Here is a 21,440-nt window from a genome sequence, read left to right as displayed (position 1 = left end):
GTTTGCGCAGTAGGTTAGAGTGAACGTCGCATACAATGTATGAGGTGTAGGTGTGGGTTCGAATCCCGGAATGATAAGACTTTTTTTTTCTTTTTTGATAACTACATAGTATTATGTTCAGCTTTTTTCACTTTCAATTTTGTGAAAGCAAGTTTGTGAATATACTTTATGTAAAATATGTCACAGCAACAATGTCGAAACTGGTGTATAGATATAGCAATGACGTTAGAGAATTTATTAGAAAAGTGTACAAATTTTGTATGGAAGAGAAGGCTTGATGAAATCTAGGTCAAGTTCGAAGATTGGTCATCTGGGGTCAAAAACTAGGTCACTAGGTCAAATAAAAAAATACTTGTTTATACTTAAGATTTTGCTCCAATTTTAATGATAATTGGTCGGAATATTTTTTTCCATGAAACCACTAGGTCAAACATGTTTACACTGTTATCATGGTGTGTTTCTCAGGTGAGCGACATAGGGCCATTTTGGCCCTCTTGTTTTATATGAACATTTAGTGTTCCGTGTTCGCCGGGCTGTTGGTCTGTGAATGTCAAATTTATTGTATGTGTCGTGTTCTGTGTATCCCTTTTCCTTTCTATTCATAATGTTTTTCAAGGAACACGTTTAAAATGATAGAGAATATCTAAGGTTAGCCTTTATGAACTGAATTTACATTGGGATATGTTATAAAATTAGGTTCGTTTTGCTGCATCATAAAAGATCACGCAACTGTTCTGTGGCACTACTGTGACTATGTTTCTTAGAACCAAATATTGAAAACCTGACATAAATTTCATAAAAATAGAATTTCTGACCAGTTTTTTTTTTATAGATCAATAAAAAAATGTTGCCTTTAGTGTTATGCCTTTGAGCTTATTTTTAGACAAGAGGGCTAAGATGGCCCTAGGTCGCTCACCTAAGAAACACACCATAACAGTGTAAAACATGTTTGACCTAGTGATTTCATGGAAACAAATATTCTGACCAATTTTCATTAAGGCTGGACCAAAAAATTGGTCTCTTGCGATAAAACAAGCATTTTCTTAGATATGACCTAGTTTTTGACCCTAGATGACCCATGTTCAAACTCGACCTAGATTTTATCAAGGCAATCATTCTGACCAAAATTCATGAAGATCAGTTGAAAAATACAGCCTCTATCACATACACAAGTTTTTTCTTTGATTTGACCAAGTGACCTTATTTTTGACCTAAGATGACCCATATTCAAATTCGACCTAGATTTCATTAAGGCAATCATCCTGATCAAATTTCATAAAAATCAATTGAAAAAAAAACAGTCTCTATCGCATACACAAGATTTTTCTTTAATTTGACCTAGTGATCTAGTTTTTGACCTCAGATAACCCATATTCAAACTCGATTTAGATTTCATCAAGGCAATCACTCTGACCAAATTTCATGAAGATCAATTGAAAACTACATCCTCTATTGCATACACAATGTTTTTCTTCGATTTGAACTAGTGACCTAGTTTTTGACCCCAGATGACCCATTTTCGAACTAGGCCTAGATTTTATCAAGGTAATCATTCTGGCTAAATTTTATGAAGATCAGTTGAAAAATACAGCCTCTGTCACATATACAAGGTTTTTCCTTGATTTGACCTAGTGACCTAGTTTTTGACCCCAGATGACCCATTTTCGAACTCGCCCTAGATTTCATCAAGGTAATCATTCTGACCAAAATTCATGAAGATCAATTGAAAAATACCGCCTCTATCGCATACACAAGGTTTTTCTTTGATTTGACCTAGTGACCTAGTTTTTGACCCGAGATGACCCATTTTCAAACTCGGCCTAGATTTCATCAAGGCAATCATTCTGACCAATATTCATGAAAATCAATTGAAAAATACAGCCTCTATCGCATACACAAGGTTTTTCTTTGTTTTGACCTAGTGACCTAGTTTTTGACCCAAGATGACCCATTTTCGAACTCGGCCTAGATTTCATCAAGGTTATCATTCTGACCAAAATTCATGAAGAATAACTGAAAAATACAGCCTCTATCGCATACACAAGGTTTTTCTTTGATTTGACCTAGTGACCTAGTTTTTGACCCGAGATGACCCATTTTCGAACTCGGCCTAGATTTCATCAAGGCAATCATTCTGACCAATATTCCTGAAGATCAATTGAAAAATACAGCCTCTATCGCATACACAAGGTTTTTCTTTGATTTGACCTAGTGACCTAGTTTTTGATCCGAGATGACCCATTTTCGAACTCGGCCTAGATTTCATCAAGGTTATCATTCTGACCAATACTCATGAAGATTAATTGAAAAATACAGCCTCTATCGCATACACAAGGTTTTTCTTTGATTTGACCTAGTGACCTAGTTTTTGACCCGAGATGACCCATTTTCGAACTCGGCCTAGATTTCATCAAGGTTATCATTCTGACCAATATTCATGAAGATTAATTGAAAAATACAGCCTCTATCGCATACACAAGCTAAATGTTGACAGACGACAGACAGACAGACAGACAGACGACGGACGCCGGACATCGAGCGATCAGAAAAACTCACCTGAGCATTGCTCAGGTGAGCTAAAAACAAATGACATGGTTTGTTTCAAAGGCGGCCAAGAAACACACTATGGCGTAGTTTTTACCACAGGTGATGCATTTTCATTATTCTGACATGGTTATGTCGCTGCTTATGCATTAACAACATTATATATGGCAACCCTGACTAATTTAAAAGACATAACTCTTATCGCACTATAGCAATCAAGTCCAATATCAAACTTTTCAAAGTTCTTGTTGTAATTTATATTCCATTTTACAAGGATTACTTAAGCTTTCTCAAGTTGTGTTAAAGCGGTGAAATATGAAAATTTTGAACTATTCAATCTCGTCCGTCCACTACCATATCTGACCAAGATCTTGTGCTGGGAATATTCCGTGGAAGCTTAGTGGTCTGTAAAGTGTTAACAATGTGTTTGCAATGTAAAGTAAGGAATTTTTACTAATTCAGGAGGCATAAATCTGGTGTTACTTTAACAGTAAACTTGCTGACAGAGCACACACACACATGGATCACAATAGCTCACTCCTGAACACTTTGTGACCTGGGGAGCTAAAAGGCAAATTAATTCAATCTGAAATCCCCTGTACATCTCCATTTATACCTGTCTCATCAGGCTTAATGGAAGATATTTCAGTTCAGGACTGCTGTACATAATGCAAAGGTGCAAATGATGTGATTTTCCTGTGTAGTAGCGGGTTAAAGCAGCATACTGGAATAATATATATACATGAAAACTTTTATAGAAGATATATGTTGATAGCATTAATGCAGCACAAAATTTGTTTCATTTCTTGTTGGGTTTAAAATCACAATGGCATAATCATATGGACATGGGCGGGCAACCAACTTTCCATAAACCAGATGAGCTAGATTGCTTCCTCACGTAAAGAATTCTATGCCTCAAGCAAGGTTTGAACCCACAATGGTGACGAACCCACAGTGGCAATGGACTTGTGATACAGTCTGATATTGGAACATAATGTTCTGCATGTCCTGTTGATCAGTGGAACATTCTATTCAAGCTCCTTCGTGGTGTTTGTTATTTAGAAGAATGGACTAGAAAAAAATAAACAAGGTCGCCATGATGACCCTAGGTCTCTCATCTGAGTTTTACAGCTTGCTTGAGCCATTTTTTGTAGAGGGTTAGAAGTTTATAGAAAACTAGCACCAACAATTGTTGTTAACGTTTTTAAACAGATCTGCTTTAGCAGAGGGTCATTCTATGAAATTATTTTGAGATCCAGCAGACAGTTTCAGACTTTGAAATTTTTTCTATATACATTTGTATAGTCATAGATAAAACGTATCGTCAAATGGCAGCCATATGTTTGGTATTTTAACAAATCAACAAAAAGTTAAAGAATTTGGTTTAGGGTTACCCAAGAAGCCTTTCAATAAAATTATTTTGAAAATAATTCTGCAATTTCAGAGAAGATTTTTAAACTTTTCCAAATAGCCCCACGTAGATAAAATTTGCCATTGCCCGTGGTAATCGTGTTTTTTAACAAATCAACATGGTTGAAAGCATTTGGTAAAGAGATACCCCAGCAACATTGAATGAAATTATTTTGAAATCAAGCCTGCTGTTTCTGAGAGATTAAAATTTGTCATTTTGGTAGCCATAGCAATGGCAACCAGAATTCTGCACAGATGATCTTGATTTTTTGAAAAATCAAAACAGGGGTCCAACAAAGGAACATCCCCTAGAAGTTTTGTTGAAATTGGCTCAATGGTTAAGTTGAAGTTCTCTAAAGACAATTAACAACCAACGATCCTAAATAGGCTGACTGATAAAATGTTTTAAAAGGAAATATATTCATTCTTCTTTGATGGGGGATAAATATAATTAAAAATAGAAGTTAATGGATTTTAATCAAGAATAACAGTAAACATATCACAACATTTTTTAAACATATAAGTATATAAATTAGTATACCAAGAAAATATCAATAAAAGTACAACCTTAAAATAAGCAAGAGCATGAAAATGAATTTTTTCATATAATGATATTATTTCAAAAAAGAACTATGTCTTTACTTTGATGTTACAACTAAAGCTATCACTAAATATGATTAACACCACTGAGCACAACTTTGTCAGGGAAAGAAGTTGCTGACCTGACTACTTCACCTTGAATATATGTATGACACACTATCATGAATGGTTACAATTAAAATTAGTATGAAAAAAAACATAAATGCTGAAATGCCCAAAGCTATGACCAAGACAAGAAATAAGAGCTATATATATAATTTATATGCTTTATGACCTTGGACTTGAAGATATGACCCTTAGCAATGTGTTATCACCAGAATCAGTTACATGTTACATGAAAACAAGGCAACAAAAACACACTTAGACAGGCTAAAGGTTATACCAAAAAGTCCTCAATCACAGTGTAAAATAAAAAGCTATTTCTATTTAAAAAGTCAGAACGGCATCAGTCATTTAAATCTTTAAATATAAATGGCCATTTTTAAATTCAATGCCAGTCCACTCTCAGTTTTAGATTATGCATCTATAACCTAACTCCACTCCACTCCAAGTTTTAGTACATGCTTCAATGCCCTATTACACAAAAAATTCAGACAGTTGTGTGTCAGTCTGAGGTTACTTCCAGGTTAAGTAATTACATCTCAGATTTTATATTTTCCCTCGAGGCCTACTGGAACTACCTTTAGACCTGTTCATATAAGAATATTTCTAACCAAGTCTATGCAGTTATATTTAATGTCTGGGAGTACAACCAGTTGAAAATTTAGCACAATGCTTCAAACCAAGTTGAATGAACATCCATCAGTGTTCATGAAGAGAAGTTCTTAGGGGATTTCCATTAAATAGCTCTGGTGGTCCTGAAAAGTGCCCAAACACAACCGTAAAACAGTTGAACGAAAGAGAGAGGACCCTCCAAGAATTTTTAAACAAAGTTTGCTGGATATCTATTAAATGGTTCATGATCAGAGGTTGTAAACAAGGGGGTCATGATTATCAAAGTTTTCCATACATATATATAGGGAAAACCAGCACTGTTCACTGGGGGACATATTGTGTAATTGAAAGAATTTAGTAAAGGGTCTCTTAAGGAACATTTGTGACAAACTGGACCAGTGGTTTAACTTTTGACTGTAATGTCTTCAATTTTTATAATTACTGCCTGTTACATTCATATGGTCTGTATTTCATATGCATTTGGCACTAAAATTCTACAAGTAAAACAGCAGACCTTAGAACTCCAATTACACTGTTTATAACAACTGAACATAACTGTTTGTTAAGACAAAAAATATATAAATATGTTGGAGTTTCTTATGTGCATAGCACGCCCTATTCTATAATATTGTTTTTTGACAGGTGTTCAATGCAAGATATACATGTAGGAATATACTAATAAACCATCAAGATGTAATATACTATGTTACTTGTGTAACAGAAGTTCATAGCTTTTAACATTATTGTAAAAGTACAAGGTGAATGTATAGAAGAACAATATCACAAAATTTACATGCATTTGGCACTAAAATTTTACAAGTAAAACATAGATGTTAGAACTCCAATTACATAGTTTATAACATTTGAGCAAGATCTGAACTGTTTGTTAGACAGAAAATATACAAGAGGGTCATGATGACCCTATATCGCTCACCTGTTAAACTCGGCCTAGGAATCATCAAGATAAACATTCTGACCAAGCTTCCTGAAGATTGTGTAAATATGGCCTCTAGAGTGTTAACAAGCTTTTCCTTTGATTTGAGCATGTGACCTAGTTTTTGAACCCACATGATCCAGTTTCGAACTTTGTCTTTGAATCCTCAAGATAAACATTCTGAACAAGTGTCATGGAGATAGGGTCCAAATTGTGGACTCAAGGGTGTTAACAAGCTTTTCCTTTGATTTGACCTGGTGACCTAGTTTTTGACCCCACATGACCCAGTTTCCAACCTGGCCTAGAGATCATCAAGATAAACATTCTGTGCAAATTTGTGTCAAATCAAAGCATAAATGAAACCTCTATATGGCTGAAAGGGCCAAAACAGAAAATTTGCCCCTTTCAGCGACAGTAACTCTAGAACCCATGATGGAATCTAGCCAATTTTTGAAAGGAACCATGATCTAATTGTGAATTAAGTTGTTTGTAAGTGTGGTTAAAATCCAATATAAAATGTCACTTCTATTGTGTTCACAAGGTTAAAACTAACAAATTTTGTCTATTTCAGGGGTCAATCTGGGGCCTTAACTTCGGAACTTATGATTGGAACTGACAGATTCATAATGGAATCCAAGATCTATTGTTGTTCAAGATATTTTGCAAGTTTGTATCAAATCAAACCATAAATGAAGTCTCTATAAGGCTGCAAAAGCCAAAATAGCAAATTTTGGTCCTTTAAGGGCCACACCTCTGGAACCCATGATGGGATCTGGCCAGTTTTCTCAGGGAACTGATATATTATGCCAATACAAGTTGTGTGCAAGTCTTATCAAAATCAATTGCAAACTGTGGTCTCTATCATGTTCATAAGCCAAAATAGCAAATTTTGGCCCTTTAAGGGGCCATAACTCTGGAACCCATGATGGGATCTGGCCAGTTTTCTCAGGGAACTGATATATTATGCCAATACAAGTTGTGTGCAAGTCTTATCAAAATCAATTGCAAACTGTGGTCTCTATCGTGTTCATAAGCCGAAATAGCAAATTTTGGCTCTTTAAGGGGCCATAACTCTGAAACCCATGATGGGATTTGGCCAGATTTCAAAAGGAACCGAGATATTATGCCAATACAAGTTGTGTGCAAGTTTGATTAAAACTGATTGCAAAATATGGTCTCTATCATGTTCACAAGAAATTATGGACGGACGACGACAGATGCCAACGGACTACGTACAACAGACGAAGGGGGATCAAAAAATCCAAATTTAACATAAAAACGAAATTGATTCAAACATGTTTAAATTATGTTTATACACAATTACACCAAAATATGTTTGGAAATACTTATAAACTAGAGCTGCTTTTGAGAAAAGCACATGTCTCCCACAACTGCCTAATCATCTAAATAGTATGTCAGTCTTTACATACTGTTTACTCACTACAAATATACGTTTGAAGAGTAAAAAGACTGATTTTGGGTAATTCAAGGGCCATAATTCCCAAGTGCTGGAGCGAATTGGCTAGTAAATGAACTCAGCCAAGGACACATGGTCAAGAACATTTGGTTGAAGTTTGGTAAAGATCGGATGAGAACTGTTCGACTTAAAGAGTGCGGACAAGAGTAAAAAGGCTGATATCCGGTTATTCAAGAGCCATAATTCCAAAGTGCCTGGGCCGATTTGGCTAGTTATTGAACTTGGCTGAGGACTTATGGTCAAACACATTTTGTTCAAGTTTGGTGAAGATCGGATGAGAAATGTTCGACTTAGAGAGCGGACAAGATCTGTGACAGACACACAGACAGACAGACAGACACATACAAACAGAGACAGGAGTAAATCAATATGTCTCCCACACCACTGTATGGTGGGAGACATAATTCTGCTTCAGGACAGTCATAGCCACTGAACATTTTAAACATCAACCAAGAATTTCATTTCTCTTGACTTTTCCCTGACTTTTCTAAAATTTCATTTTTCAATGACCATTATCAAGATTTCCGACAATTCAGCTGACTTTTCAAGGTAAGTGGCAACCCCATGTATTCTACAATATTACTTTTTGACATGTGTTTAATGTGAGATATTGGAAATACACTAATAAACCATCAAGATGTATGTCACTTGTGTAATATATGTTCATAGCCTTTAACATTATTGTAGAAGTACAAGGTGAACGACAAATGTACAAGGATACTTTAAACTAAATTTGGTGAAAATATATCAAGCTTTCATTAGAATTAACTTTATTATAGAACTTTTCTGTTTCCAGCTCTGGGTACCCTTAAAATGTATCAAGCTGAACCATTTGAATAAATCTGGGAGATTGTCCATACAATTAAGGCTACTAAAAACCAAGTTTGGAAACATCTATGAAGCAGTTCATAAAGTTGTTTAATGGTGTTTCTATTTTTAGCTGTGGCAGCCACTCAAAAGGGCTAAGCAGAATCACTTAAACAACTTGAGGAAGTCCATACAAAGAAGCTTCAGAAAAGGTTTGATGAAAACATATCAAGTTACTGCAGATCATGAGAAGAAGTTTTTCAGGGATTTGGGTTTTTCTAGTTTTCAACAGGAATCAAGTGGAACTATTTGAATAAACTTGACAGAGTTATTGCCAGAAAACTACAGATCAAGTATGGCGCAATTCTCACCAGTACTTCAAAGGAGAAAATACATTTAAGTAAAATGTCAACTCAGGACCATTGGCAACAAGATGATAGGTGCAGAACTATCCACTTATACTACTAGCTCACCCTCCACAAAGTTCAGGTGAGCTGAAAAAAAGACATTTGTTTAATTTTTAAAAATGTATAAAAGTTTTCACAAGTGTTATTTCATACAATAAAAATATGAAAAACATAAAACAGGGGAAACTGACATCAAATCATACCAATAAAACGTTCATAAAGTCTTTTTGAACACAAACATGCATGGGAAAAATATTACTCGAGATCATCTTGGATAGATTAAAGCTTTATGCAAAATTAGCTCTGCTTATACCTGTTTATGACTAAATTGGCTTACTAACAACTTTAAACAGTAAAAATCAAGACTCAACAATTTCTTCAAATGAGGTGTCACCAGTTAACCTATATTGTTTTTGTTTGTAATTCGGCAAATTTTTAATTCGCATTCTGTGAACTTCATCATATAAAATTTGCACAGCTTTTGGTATGGGTTCAAACTTCCCCATTTCAGCCAGACTGTCATTGTACGCCCACTGGCGTGGACCCATTGAGTGCGCGTAACGAACCGGCATACCTTCCTCTAGCCTTTTCCTTAAATCTTCCTCTATATCTGACATCATCTCATCTTCACTTGGCAACTTCTGACTCCCATCTAATGTGGATAAAACAAATTTAACTTGATTTTCAAATTGCGGAAAAGGGCATATTGTTTTGCAAATCCCAATAAATGCTAAAGATGGAAATTTTGCATGTATGATATGCTTGAATAATGGCATCACTCTTTCGTCCTCTATATGGACTTCACAGACTTTGTCAAGGAATGGAAACCAGTAGCGATATCCTGTACACAACATTATCACGTCTATCTTTTCCTCTATGCCATTTTTAAATATAACACTGTCACTAGTGAGCCGTTCAATACCAGGTTGTTGACACATGTTGCCTGGTAACGGTGTCTGGAGGCGGGGCTTGTTGTGACTGATTATCACCTGAAACACAGTAAAATATTCCTTTTTAGACAGCTGTGTACTAGATGTCAAACATGTCAGTCTTAATCTAGAGGTCTTCAGTATGAATCCTGAAGAGTTCCAAATGCAAAAATACACAAGAGCCCTGCAAAGTGGGGGCAGTATTGGGCCAAAATTTTTATATCAAAGGAGATACAGCACTGCTATAGGGCTGTAGACATGTATCGGAGCTTAGTTAAATTTTGAGCTTAGAATTCATTTGACAAGTAAGTTAAACTCATAATGTGAAATAATCACTCATCAAATTATTGTTTAAAGTGAATTTTACAGGACCAAATTACCAGCCAATTACAGTTTTGTGCTGTGGCACTGATGGGCTGTAAAGGCACAAGAAACTAAAAATGAAAACAGTTTCTTTTTTGGTGGGGGAGGATAATGATGGGGTATCTGCAGGGCTACTGTGGGGTTGTGTGAGGGTTAAAAAGCCCACCGTTTGGCCTCAGAAGGTCAAGTTGCATAAAGACAAACTTTATTTCAAGGTTTCAGACAGATCAGGTTGACATTACAGCCTCTAGAGTGCAAAGTGTTTCTGTGATATTATCTTGTGTCCTTCTTTTTGACCGTAGATGTTCCAGTTTCTGAATCATGTCATGAAGGCAATCTTTATAACCAGGTTTCATATACATCTGGCAAAACAAGATCTATCACTGAAGGTGAGGAATGTACCCCCACCCCCAGCATGCACTGGCACAGTTCATTGCAAGAAGCACAAAAGACTGCATAATTATGTGGGTTGTATGTATACAGACTTTTTGTAGATATACAGACTTTATGTAATAAGAGGGTCATGATGACCCTGGATCACTCACCAGAGTAATATGAGCTACATGTTTCAAGTTTCAAACTGATTATTTTTAGAATTTTTTTGGAAGATTTTCTGATGTACAATCAAGTAACCCCTGGGGCGGGGCCAAGTTTACCCCGGGGGTCATGAATGGAACAAAGTTTGTAGAAGTCTACTAGGCAATGTAACATATCAAATATCTAAGATCTAGGCCTTCTGGTTTATTTTTAGCAAATTTATGAAGATATCCCTATATACAATCAAGTAACCCTTGGGGCTGGGTAAATTTGACCCTGGGGGGTCCAGATTTGAAATTTTTTTGTAGAAGTCTACTAGGCAATGCTACACGTCAAATATCTAAGATCTAGGCCTTCTGGTTTATTTTTAGAAAATTTTTGAAGATTTTCCTATGTAAAATCAAGTGACCCCATGGGGCGGGGTCATGATTTGAATTTTTTTTGTAGAAGTCTACTAGGCAATGCTACACGTCAAATATCTAAGATCTAGGCCTTTTGGTTTATTTTTAGAAAATTTTTGAAGATTTTCCTATGTAAAATCAAGTGACCCCTGGGACGGGGTCAATTTTGACCCCAGGGGTCATGATTTGAACAGATTTTGTAGAGGTCCACTAGGCAATGCTACACGTGAAATATCTAAGCTGTAGGCCTTCTGGTTTATTTTTAGAAAATTTTTGAAGATTTTCCTATGTAAAATCAAGTGACCCCTGGGCCGGGGTCAATTTTGACCCCGGGGTCATGATTTGAACAGATTTTGTAGAGGTCCATTAGGCAATGCTACATGTCAAATATCTAAGCTGTAGGCCTTCTGGTTTATTTTTAGAAAAATTTGAAGATTTTTCTATGTACAATCAAGTAACCCCATTGGGCGGGGTCAATTTGACCCCGGAGGTCATGATTTGAACAAATTTTGTAGAAGTCTACTAGGCAATGCTACAGGTTAAATATCTAAGATCTAGGCCTTCTGGTTTATTTTTAGAAAATTTTTGAAGATTTTCCTATGTAAAATTAAGTGACCTCTGGGGCGGGGTCAATTTTGACCCTGGGGGTCATGATTTGAACAGATTTTGTAGAGGTCCACTAGGCAATGCTACACGTGAAATATCTAAGCTCTAGGCCTTCTGTTTATTTTTAGATTTTTTTTGAAGATTTTCCTATGTAAAATCAAGTGACCCCTGGGGCGGGGTCAATTTTGACCCCGGGGTCATGATTTGAACAACTTTAGTAGAGGTCCTCTAGGCAATGCTACATGTCAAATATCTAAGCTCTAGGGCTTCTGGTTTTTGAGAAGATTTTTTAAGATTTTCCTATGTAAAATCAAGTGACCCCTAGGGCGGGGTCAATTTTGACCCCGGGGTCATGATTTGAACAAACTTGGTAGAGGTCCACTAGGCAATGCTTCACACCAAATATCTAAGCTCTAGGGCTTCTGGTTTTTGAGAAGAAGATTTTTAAAGTTTTTCCTTTCTGTTGCCATGGCAACCAGAGTTCTGCATGGAATTCAATTCTTTGAACAATTTTTAAAGAAGACCATCCAAGGAACATCCCTGTGAAGTTTCATCAAAATTGGCCTGTTGGTTTAGGAGGAGATGTTGTTTAAAGGAAAGTGTGGACGGACGAACGCCAGACGGACGCCGGACGGTGAGTGATCACAATAGCTCACCCTGAGCACTTTGTGCTCTGGTGAGCTAAAAAAACAACAAACCCATAACTCTGCAAAGTATCTAACAAGCACAAGTAAGGTTGGTACTGATAACTTGTGTGAAGTTTCATTAAATTGTGTGCAATAGTTCCAGGGATTAAGCGTGCACAAGAATTTATATGCAGACTCTGTGTATATAGCATAGTAACAAACACAAAGTCCTATAACTCTGCAGGGTATTTATCTAAAATAACGTTACATGCACCATGCACAACTAGGATGGTACTGATCACTTGTGTGAAGTTTCATTAAATTGTGTGCAAGGGTTCAAGAAATTTGGTGAGCACAAGATTGCATATGCAGACTGTATGTATATAGTATAGTAACAGATCCCAATGCAACTATGCAATTTTTTTCTTAAAGAACCTAACATCTAACATGCACCATGCACAACAAGGGTTGGTTCAGATCACCTGAGTGAAGTTTCATTAAACTGTGTGAAGGGAAAGAGGAGAGTTGGTGGTCACAAGCTTGCATATCCAGACTTATGTATATAGTACATGAACAAAAAACGAAGTCCCATAATTCTAAAAAAAAAAAAAATTCTGAAAGAACCTTAGATGCCCCATGCACAACTAGGGTTGGTACTGATCACTTGTATGAAGTTTCATTAAATTGTGTCAAGAGGATAAGAAGAGTTGGTGCAGACAAGATTGTGTCTACAAACACAGACAGATGGACAGACAGACAACCTGAAACTATATACCCCCCTTACAACTTCATTGTGTTTGGGTACAAAAATGAGTTTAACAATCTTTGTCTATGATTTAACCTTGTAACCCAGTTTATGACCCCAGAAATCTAGTCTACAACATGGCCTAGATATTATTCAGACAAACATTATGACCTGGTTTCAAATAAATCAGGTAGAAAATTCCGCCTCTAGAATGTCCACGTGTTTTCTATGGTTTGGCCAAGTTTCATTAACACTGGGCCAAAGTTGTGATCCCTAGAGGGTGAACAGTAAAAATATTGACAGCAGTAGTGATGGCAGACAACAGACATAGAGGTATCGCAGTAGTGGCCATCTAATGCCCTAAGGCAATTATTAACCTACCTAAGTTTGAAAGCTATTACCCAAAGCTTTCTACACTTATTTATCAGAAATAAAGTTACCAATCTCAAAGTCACTTTGATTTAATAGCACTCAAAACAAATCAGTACAGGTATTTTACAGACCATAACAAGAGTGCCAGAATATCACAATATACGCCCGTCATAGCAAATTACTTTATACTAGCACCTATATTTGCAATCAGAATATTAAACAAGTCGAAGTTTCTTGTACACTGTTTATTCCTCCCAATGTCTCCTCTTATTATGTGAACTATCAACAATATCCTTTCCGTAACAGGTGTATAAAAAGACCTTCAAAATGGGTGTCATGGGTGACTAACATATACAGTTTGGTGGCCACAAGTGAAAGCATTCACTTTTCATGTGCATTTTTATAATCAAGCTCAGTGACCTTGACATTTTACCTATTGAACTTGACCTCCAAATGGGTGTCATTGGTGACCTAAAAATGAACTTTGAAGTCAATACCTTTCATATGCATTTTAATAAAGTAAGTCACAGTGACCTTGACATTTGACCTTGACCTAAAATGAGCATCACTGGTGACCTGCATATAAAGCTTGGTGACAATAGGTAGAAGCATTCATCAACCCACTAAAAGGCCATACATTGTCAAGAAAATTTCATTCTTATTTTTGACGTTTGACCTCTAAGTGTGACCTTGACCTTAGACCTAGGGACCTGGTTCTTGCACATGACACTCCACATCATGATGGTGAACAAATGTGCCAAGTAACATCAAAATCCCTCCATGCATGAAGAAGAAATGATCCAGACAGTCATTCCTGAATCTGACCTTTGGCCTCTGTGACCTTGACCATAGACCTAGGGACCTGGTTCTTGTGCAAGATACTCCGTCTTATGGTGGTAAACGTTTGTGCAAAGTTACATAAAAAATCCCTCCATGCATGAAGAAGAAATGCTCGGGACAAAGTTTGTGTATGCGGCCTGCCCAAGGTTTTCCCATAATACGTCCTGTTTTTCAGACGGGCGTATAAAAAATCATCCTATGAAGTCTGGCAACTGTAAACCAAAGCCTTTTCCAAATACTGGTCATAAACTGTTTTCAGGCTCAATGTCATTGTGACCTTGACCTTTACAATCTAACTCCTAAGACAAGCAATCAAGTTGGACCGCTGCAAGCTAAACATTCTCTTGTACCGTAACACAATTTTCAACCCCAATACCACTATGACTTTAACTTTTAACCAACTGAAGTTTTAAATAAAGAAGGGGTCATCTACTAACATGAGGAAATCATCCTTTGAAGTTTGAAAGTCTAAGGCCTAAATGTTTTCCAGACATTTTCAGTCTTAAGGTCACGGTGACCTTGACCTCTGAAATACTGACCCATAAAACACATGTGTCATCTACCGACCACATGCAATCATCCAATAATTACTGACAACAACAAGCCTAAGAATTCCCCAATTACTGACATCAATTTCAAAGTCACACTTCAATAGCCAACTAAATACTCCTAAAACAATTTGAGTCATCTACTAATCATAGGCAATCATCCTATGAAAGCAAATACAGGAAATAATAAAATAAAGGAATATCTCTCAACTAGATGCCCACAGGCTACAATTCGAGCCTGCCCTTTGACCCCTAACTGCGACCTTGACCTTTGAGATAGGAACCTGGTGTTTGCACAGGACACTCCATCTCATTGAGTTAAACTTTCATGCCAAATATAAACAAGATTCCTTAATGCATGTCAAAGTTATGGGCCTGACAAGATCTGACAGGACCTTTGACCTCCAACTGTGACCTTGACCTTTAAGATAGGAACCTGGGGTTTGTGCATGACACTCTGTCTCACTGAGGTTATTATTTATGCCAAATATAAACAAGATTGCTCCATGTATGTCAAAGTTATGGTCCTGGCAAACAAATCCGGACGCATGGACGTACACCGAACAGCTATTTGGACAACTATATCTTCGCATCCGCAAGTAGGCTTGACAAAAATGTAAGTATACAGGAATTGCTTGATAGAATGTATAAATTACCTTCTTAGCTTTGGATGCTATATCCAAGCTTACATCCTGGCCAGAAGCTGCAGCCCCTAGACATACCACTGTCTTATCTTTGTATGGGTCTGGTACCCGGTAATCATGACTGTGTGTAATGATTCCACCAAATTCTTCAGCACCTTCAAGTTTGGGAACCAGTGGTATAGCATAATGGCTGAAATTAATAAATGAGGTTTATTATATTGTTACTTATTGCTGCAAGTGCAGTGCACTTTGAGAAAACAGAACTCTGTAAAAAAAACCAGAAATCTGTCAAAACTGAATGCTATAAATGGTCCCATATATTGCTCACCCGAGTTTGATGCTTGCCTAAACAAATTTCTTTGCTTTTAAAAGTTTCACTAACAAAAACTAGGTAAGTATGTCATTGTAATGATTATTCAAGATAACTAATGAAATCTGTTTAAAAACTAGAGCTGCTTTTGAGAAAAGCGCACCCATAACTGCCTTATCATCTAGATTGGCATTTCTTCTCCATTATGTATCTGAGTCAACCATGCACAAAGACCTGTATCGCTGGCATCAGTATTTTCGGTAATTCAAGGGCCATAATTCCGAAGTGCCCAGGCCAATTTGGGTCGTTATCAAACTTGGCAGAGGACTTATTGGCAAACACATTTTGTTCAAGTTTGGTGAAGATCGGATGAGAAATGTTCGACTTAGAGCGCGGACAAGATTTGTGACAGACACACGGACACACAGACAGGGGTTAATCAATATGTCTCCCGCCATACTGGTGGTTAAAATTTCTTTGCTGTAGCTTCAAAAACAAGAAAGTAGGTCAGTAGTTCAGGGTTAAGAATATTAAAGATGAGTATTGAAATCAGTATCAAAAGTTATAAATCTGGTATAAGAATAATAATAAATGTGGTCCAAATTTCTATGCTGTACCTTCAAAAACAAGGAAGTAGGTCAGTAGGTCATGATTAAGACAATTTAAGATGAATATTGAAATCTGTATCAAACATTATGCTGGTGGTCCAAATTTCTTTGCCACTGTTTCAAAAACAGATAAGTCAATGTAAAACTAGAGATGCTTTTGAGAAAAGCACATGTCTCCCACAACTGCCCCTATAAAAAATGTTAGCTTCTCTAGATGTTTTAGACGAGTGGATCCAATTAGATGGTCTGGATGAGTGGATCCAATCAGTAGTTCAAGGGCCATAAATCGAAAGTGCCTGGGCGGATTTGGCTAGTTATCGAACTTGGGTAAGGTCTTATGGCCAAACACATTTTGTTCAAGTTTGGTGAAGATCGGATGAGAAATGTTCGACTTAGAGAGCGGACAAGAGTAAACAGATGGATTTTCCCGGTAATTCAAGGGCCATAACTCTAAAATGCCTGGACCGATTTGGCTAGTTATCAAACTTGGCCGAGGTCTCATGGTCAAACACATTTTGTTCAAGTTTGGTGAAGATCGGATGAGAAATGTTTGATTAAGAGTGCGGACATGAGGAAAAAGGCCAATTTTTCGATAATTCAAGGGCCATAACTCCAAAATGCCTGGACCGATTTGGCTAGTTATCGAACTTGGCCGAGGTCTCATGGTCAAACACATTTTGTTTAAGTTTGGTAATTCAAGGGCCATAACTCCAAGACCGATTTGGCTAGTTATCAAACTTGGCCGAGGTCTTATGGTCAAACACATTTTGTTCAAGTTTGGTGAAATTCGGATGAGAAATGTTCGACTTAGAGTGCGGACAAGCTTTGTGACAGACACGCACACACAGACTGGAGTAAATCAATATGTCTCCCACACCACTGTGTGGTGGGAGACATAACAAGGGACCACCTGGGGCTTGGCCTAAACCCAGGGTCATAATTTGAACAATCTTGGTAGAGAACCACTAGAGCATAACATATACTAAATATCTAAGCTTTGGGCCTTATGGTTAAAGACAAGAATTTTTTTTAAAGGTTTTTCCCTGTACAAGTCTATTTAAACCATGTGCCCCCAGGTCGGGGCAATATCTGACCCCAGGGGGATAATTTTAAAAATCCTGGTAGAGGACCACTAGATGATGCTACATACCAAATATCAAAGCCCTAGGCCCTGTGATTTTGGACAAGAAGATTTTCAAAGATGTTCCCTATATAAGTCTATATAAAACATGTGACCTCCAGGGTGGGGCCATATTTTACCCTAGGGGGATAATTTGAACAAACTTGGTAAAGGACCATTAGCTGATGATGCTACATACCAAATATCAAAGCCCTAAAACCTGTGGTTTTGGACAAGATGATTTTAAAAAATTTCCTTTTGGTTGCCATGGCAACCAGTTCTGTATGGAATTCAATTCTTTGAATAAATATTAAGGAAGACCATCCAAGGAACATCCCTGTGAAGTTTCCTCAAAATTTGCCTTGTGGTTTAGGAGGAGATGTTGTTTAAAGGAAAATGTTGACGGACGGCGGATAATCACTGACCACAATAGCTCACCCTTGAGCACCTTGTGCTCAGGTGAGCTAATAAGCATATTGAAACATGCAATATCTCACCCATTGCAAACAAAAACAGCATCAAATAGTTCTGTCTCTGTGGAATCTGTAGATGAGTAAACTATTTTCCATTCTAACTTTGAACCAGTCTCCACTGGGCTGACTCTTTCAACTTTAGTATCAAACTAAAATATGTAAGATAGTCAATTAACAATATTAAATATCTGCACAGAACAAAAACCCCATTTAAAATATTTTAACAGCTCTTTGTTCAACATAAAGTAGATTGGGAAATATTCATTATGGTTCATTTTCAATAATATTCTTTAATAATGCCAAATATTCATGATTCAATAATACTCTTAAATAATTCATGTTTTGCGATTTCTTAATGCAGCAAATAAGATCTGAAATACTGATATTTAAAACAGTTATAAATCCTACAATATACTATCAGAGAAAAACTCCAACAAAACAAAGAAGAAATTACATAAATTATAATAATTGTCTTGCATACCAGACAGGATTTTCCAGTGCTTTCACTGGCACTAGAAAACTCCATCTTGCACCATTGGGTTAGTTTACTTGTTTCATGTAAACCCAGATAAAAATCAAACACCCTGATACGTCATCTTTGTTCCTTGTATTAATTTTATTTCTTCATTTTGAAAAAAAAAAATATTTTACAAAAATTACACAATGTTACACTACATGTACAAATCATGACAACTTTACATTGTTAATGCACATTTGAAATGTTATTACCTATTTTCTGTTTACTGACATATGTATCTTGCTTGTTTTGATAAGCTACTGTAAGAAAATTGTGCAATAAAAATGTCTTTTGTTTTGATCTATTTTATTTTTACTATCATAGACCTGAATATGGCAAGAAAGAAAAAGATTCTGTCACTGACTGTAGGTGCAGACAAGAATATCCGACATGAGCATAACTGTTTAAAATCTAAAAAGATAGATTGTTATCATTTTGAAAGTTAAAAAAAAAATTTAATGCTATTACTATATAATACCTTGATAGATTTCTGAAGGTTATAATATTTGGAATAATCTTTCAAATATTGCAGGACATCCTCATGTCTGATAAAGGAGGGTAAGTTGCTGGGGAATGGAAACCCTGGGAATGCCATCACTTCTTTTGGAAGATTTGTCCTGAAGATAGAGTTACAACAAATGTACATTCAAGTAGTTTTAAATTAAAAGATTATTTGAGCCGCACCATGAGAAAACCAACATTATGAGTGCGTTTGTGACCAGCATCCGTACAGTCTGGTCAAGATCCATGCTTTTCGCTTTCAAAACCTACTGGAATTAGAGAAATTGTTAGTGAACAGCATGGATCCTGACCAGACTGGGCGAATGCGCAGGCTCGTCTGGATCCATGCTGGTTGCAACTGCACTATGTTGGTTTTCTCATGGCGCGGCTCAAATACAGTTGAAACTCGATATCTTGAACTTGCTTTTCTCAAAATTCTGGCCAACTCAAAGACATTCTCAAGTCCTGTCTGGAAAACACATGCACAAAATATCATTTTAAGTTGAATTAAACAATCGATCCCTTGGAATTTGAGACACAAAGTTTCAAGTAATCTGTTTATAATGAATAAGAGGTAGACTATGAAGCCCCTGTTGCTCACATGACCTTCAACAAGTTGACCTTGAATACATGCCATAACACATTATATCATGAAATGAAACATAATTTGTATTTAGTATGAACCTAAGTAGACAAGAAAGTTTCATGAAGGTCCAGACAAATTGCGATTTCTACTGTGTTAATTATATGTTTTCCAAGGGTTTGAGCTAGCGACCAAGATTTTAAGCAGATGAGATCTGGATTACACCAAACATTAACATGATAATATGGCTTCTTTATTTAATCTAATAACCTGTTTTAGAAACCAGAAGATCCAGCTTTGAAACAAATATCAGATCAGGCAAAAAATACAGCAGGAGAGTTACTTCTATTTGACATATTGACCTATTTTTTTTACCCAAGATAACCCAGTTTTGAACTTAAATATCATAAACCAGGTTTCATGAAGAAAAATCACTTAAAAAAGTTCTCTCAGGTTTTCTATGATTTAATCTAGTGATCTAGTTTTTGGACAAGATGACAGAGTTTCAAATCATGTCTATATTTAATTAAAACTTACTTTCAAAGACTGACACTGAGTCAGAGGTTTCACGCAGTAAACGTGGCCTTAAAATGGTTAACTAGGATTTTCAATGGCTTAACCAAGTGACCTACATTTCACCTAAGACAACACAAAACTTGACCTAGATATCACAAAGTAAAACAATTTGACATGGTACTTTCTATGAAGATCAGATATAACTGTGCTCTCTAAAATTTAAATCTTTAATGTTTTTTCTATGATTTGATCAAGTAACCATGTTTCTGATTAAAAGACAACCCAGTTTCAACTTTGGCCTGGACTATATAAAGGCAAACATTTGGACTAACCTTCACGTAAAAACATATGGTCATACAATGACTTTTTGTCCTATCTAGCAAAAAAATATGCTAATAGGAGTCCTATTTACAAAACACAACAGTTAAAATCAACAAAAGAAATTGTGAGCTTAAATACCTCAAGTTTTTATACATGCTTGACTGTACTGGCATACCATTGTCATATTTGCCAATCGTATCTGTGTAACGCCATGTTCCACCTTCACCAGATAACTGCTCAAACCCAGTGGCCTCATACAGTTCTGGCCTGCTAGTCAAGTGTCTCAGAGCACACAGTCCTGCAGCACCTCCGCCAATCACTGCCACACGGATCTTTATCATCGCTTACTATTAATGAAAAATACAAAGAAACAACAATCAAATTTGCTAGGTGTAATGTCGCATCTACACAATTATATGAGCCGTGCCATGAGAAAACCAACATAGTGGGTTTGCGACCAGCATGAGGTTAATCGTATAGATCCCAACCAAAGTAACAACTTTCCAGAAACAAGAGCAACAATAAAAACAACAACACTGAGGCCAGTCAATGTTTATTGCATTTTCTGCACCGGTTATATGTACCTGTAGTAAATATCCTCAAGAACTGGCTGTTTTGAGACATCTGCCTACCACGTTTTGCCACTGAATATCAAGGCGGTTTGCTTAATATGAAGTGAGGTGCAATTACCAGCTGTGAATGAAACAGATGTTGTCAGTTTTTACCAAAACTTTGTTACATTAAACAATTGTAAACTGGAAATTCTTTTTACCATTACGTTAAATAAATGTTACTGAAACGGCATATGTTGATAACACAAATTTATCAACAAACCAATCAATCAACTAATAAATATAAATAAATACAATTTGCCGATGTCGCGACTTAGAAAGTGTCAGCTACATGAAAGTCGTGAAATATTATTGCTCTTCTTTTATTAATCAGTTAACTAGTGGCAAACATTCATAATCTAAGATATCAAAAACC

The 21,440-nt window shown here is 36.4% G+C and overlaps 1 protein-coding gene across 1 annotated transcript; it reads right to left on the bottom strand.

Moving 5' to 3' along the window:
- Window positions 1-9,019: 9,019 nt before the first annotated feature.
- LOC128557683 (uncharacterized) lies at window positions 9,020-20,823 on the bottom strand. The gene is made up of 5 exons (XM_053545629.1): window positions 20,592-20,823; window positions 19,011-19,149; window positions 18,040-18,164; window positions 15,517-15,694; window positions 9,020-9,882 (listed from the first exon to the last, which is right to left on the bottom strand). The coding sequence occupies exons 1-5, from the start codon at window positions 20,792-20,794 to the stop codon at window positions 9,253-9,255; spliced, it is 1,275 nt and encodes a 424-aa protein (XP_053401604.1). The 5' UTR covers window positions 20,795-20,823; the 3' UTR covers window positions 9,020-9,252.
- Between the last annotated feature and the right edge of the window lie 617 nt (window positions 20,824-21,440).

The sequence above is a fragment of the Mercenaria mercenaria genome, chromosome 6 (genome assembly GCF_021730395.1).
Source record: "Mercenaria mercenaria strain notata chromosome 6, MADL_Memer_1, whole genome shotgun sequence".
NCBI classification, from domain to species: domain Eukaryota; kingdom Metazoa; phylum Mollusca; class Bivalvia; order Venerida; family Veneridae; genus Mercenaria; species Mercenaria mercenaria.
This window is presented reverse-complemented; position numbering and strand designations above follow the sequence as displayed.

Coding starts and splice junctions, on each gene's coding strand:
- LOC128557683 (XM_053545629.1), bottom strand. CDS start 20,794: ATGATAAAGATCCGTGTGGCAGTGATTGGCGGAGGTGCTGCAGGACTG. Junction 18,165..19,010: donor ACCTTCAGAAATCTATCAAG/GTATTATATAGT, acceptor TACATATTTTAG/TTTGATACTAAAGTTGAAAG. Junction 15,695..18,039: donor GCTGTTTTTGTTTGCAATGG/GTGAGATATTGC, acceptor TATTAATTTCAG/CCATTATGCTATACCACTGG.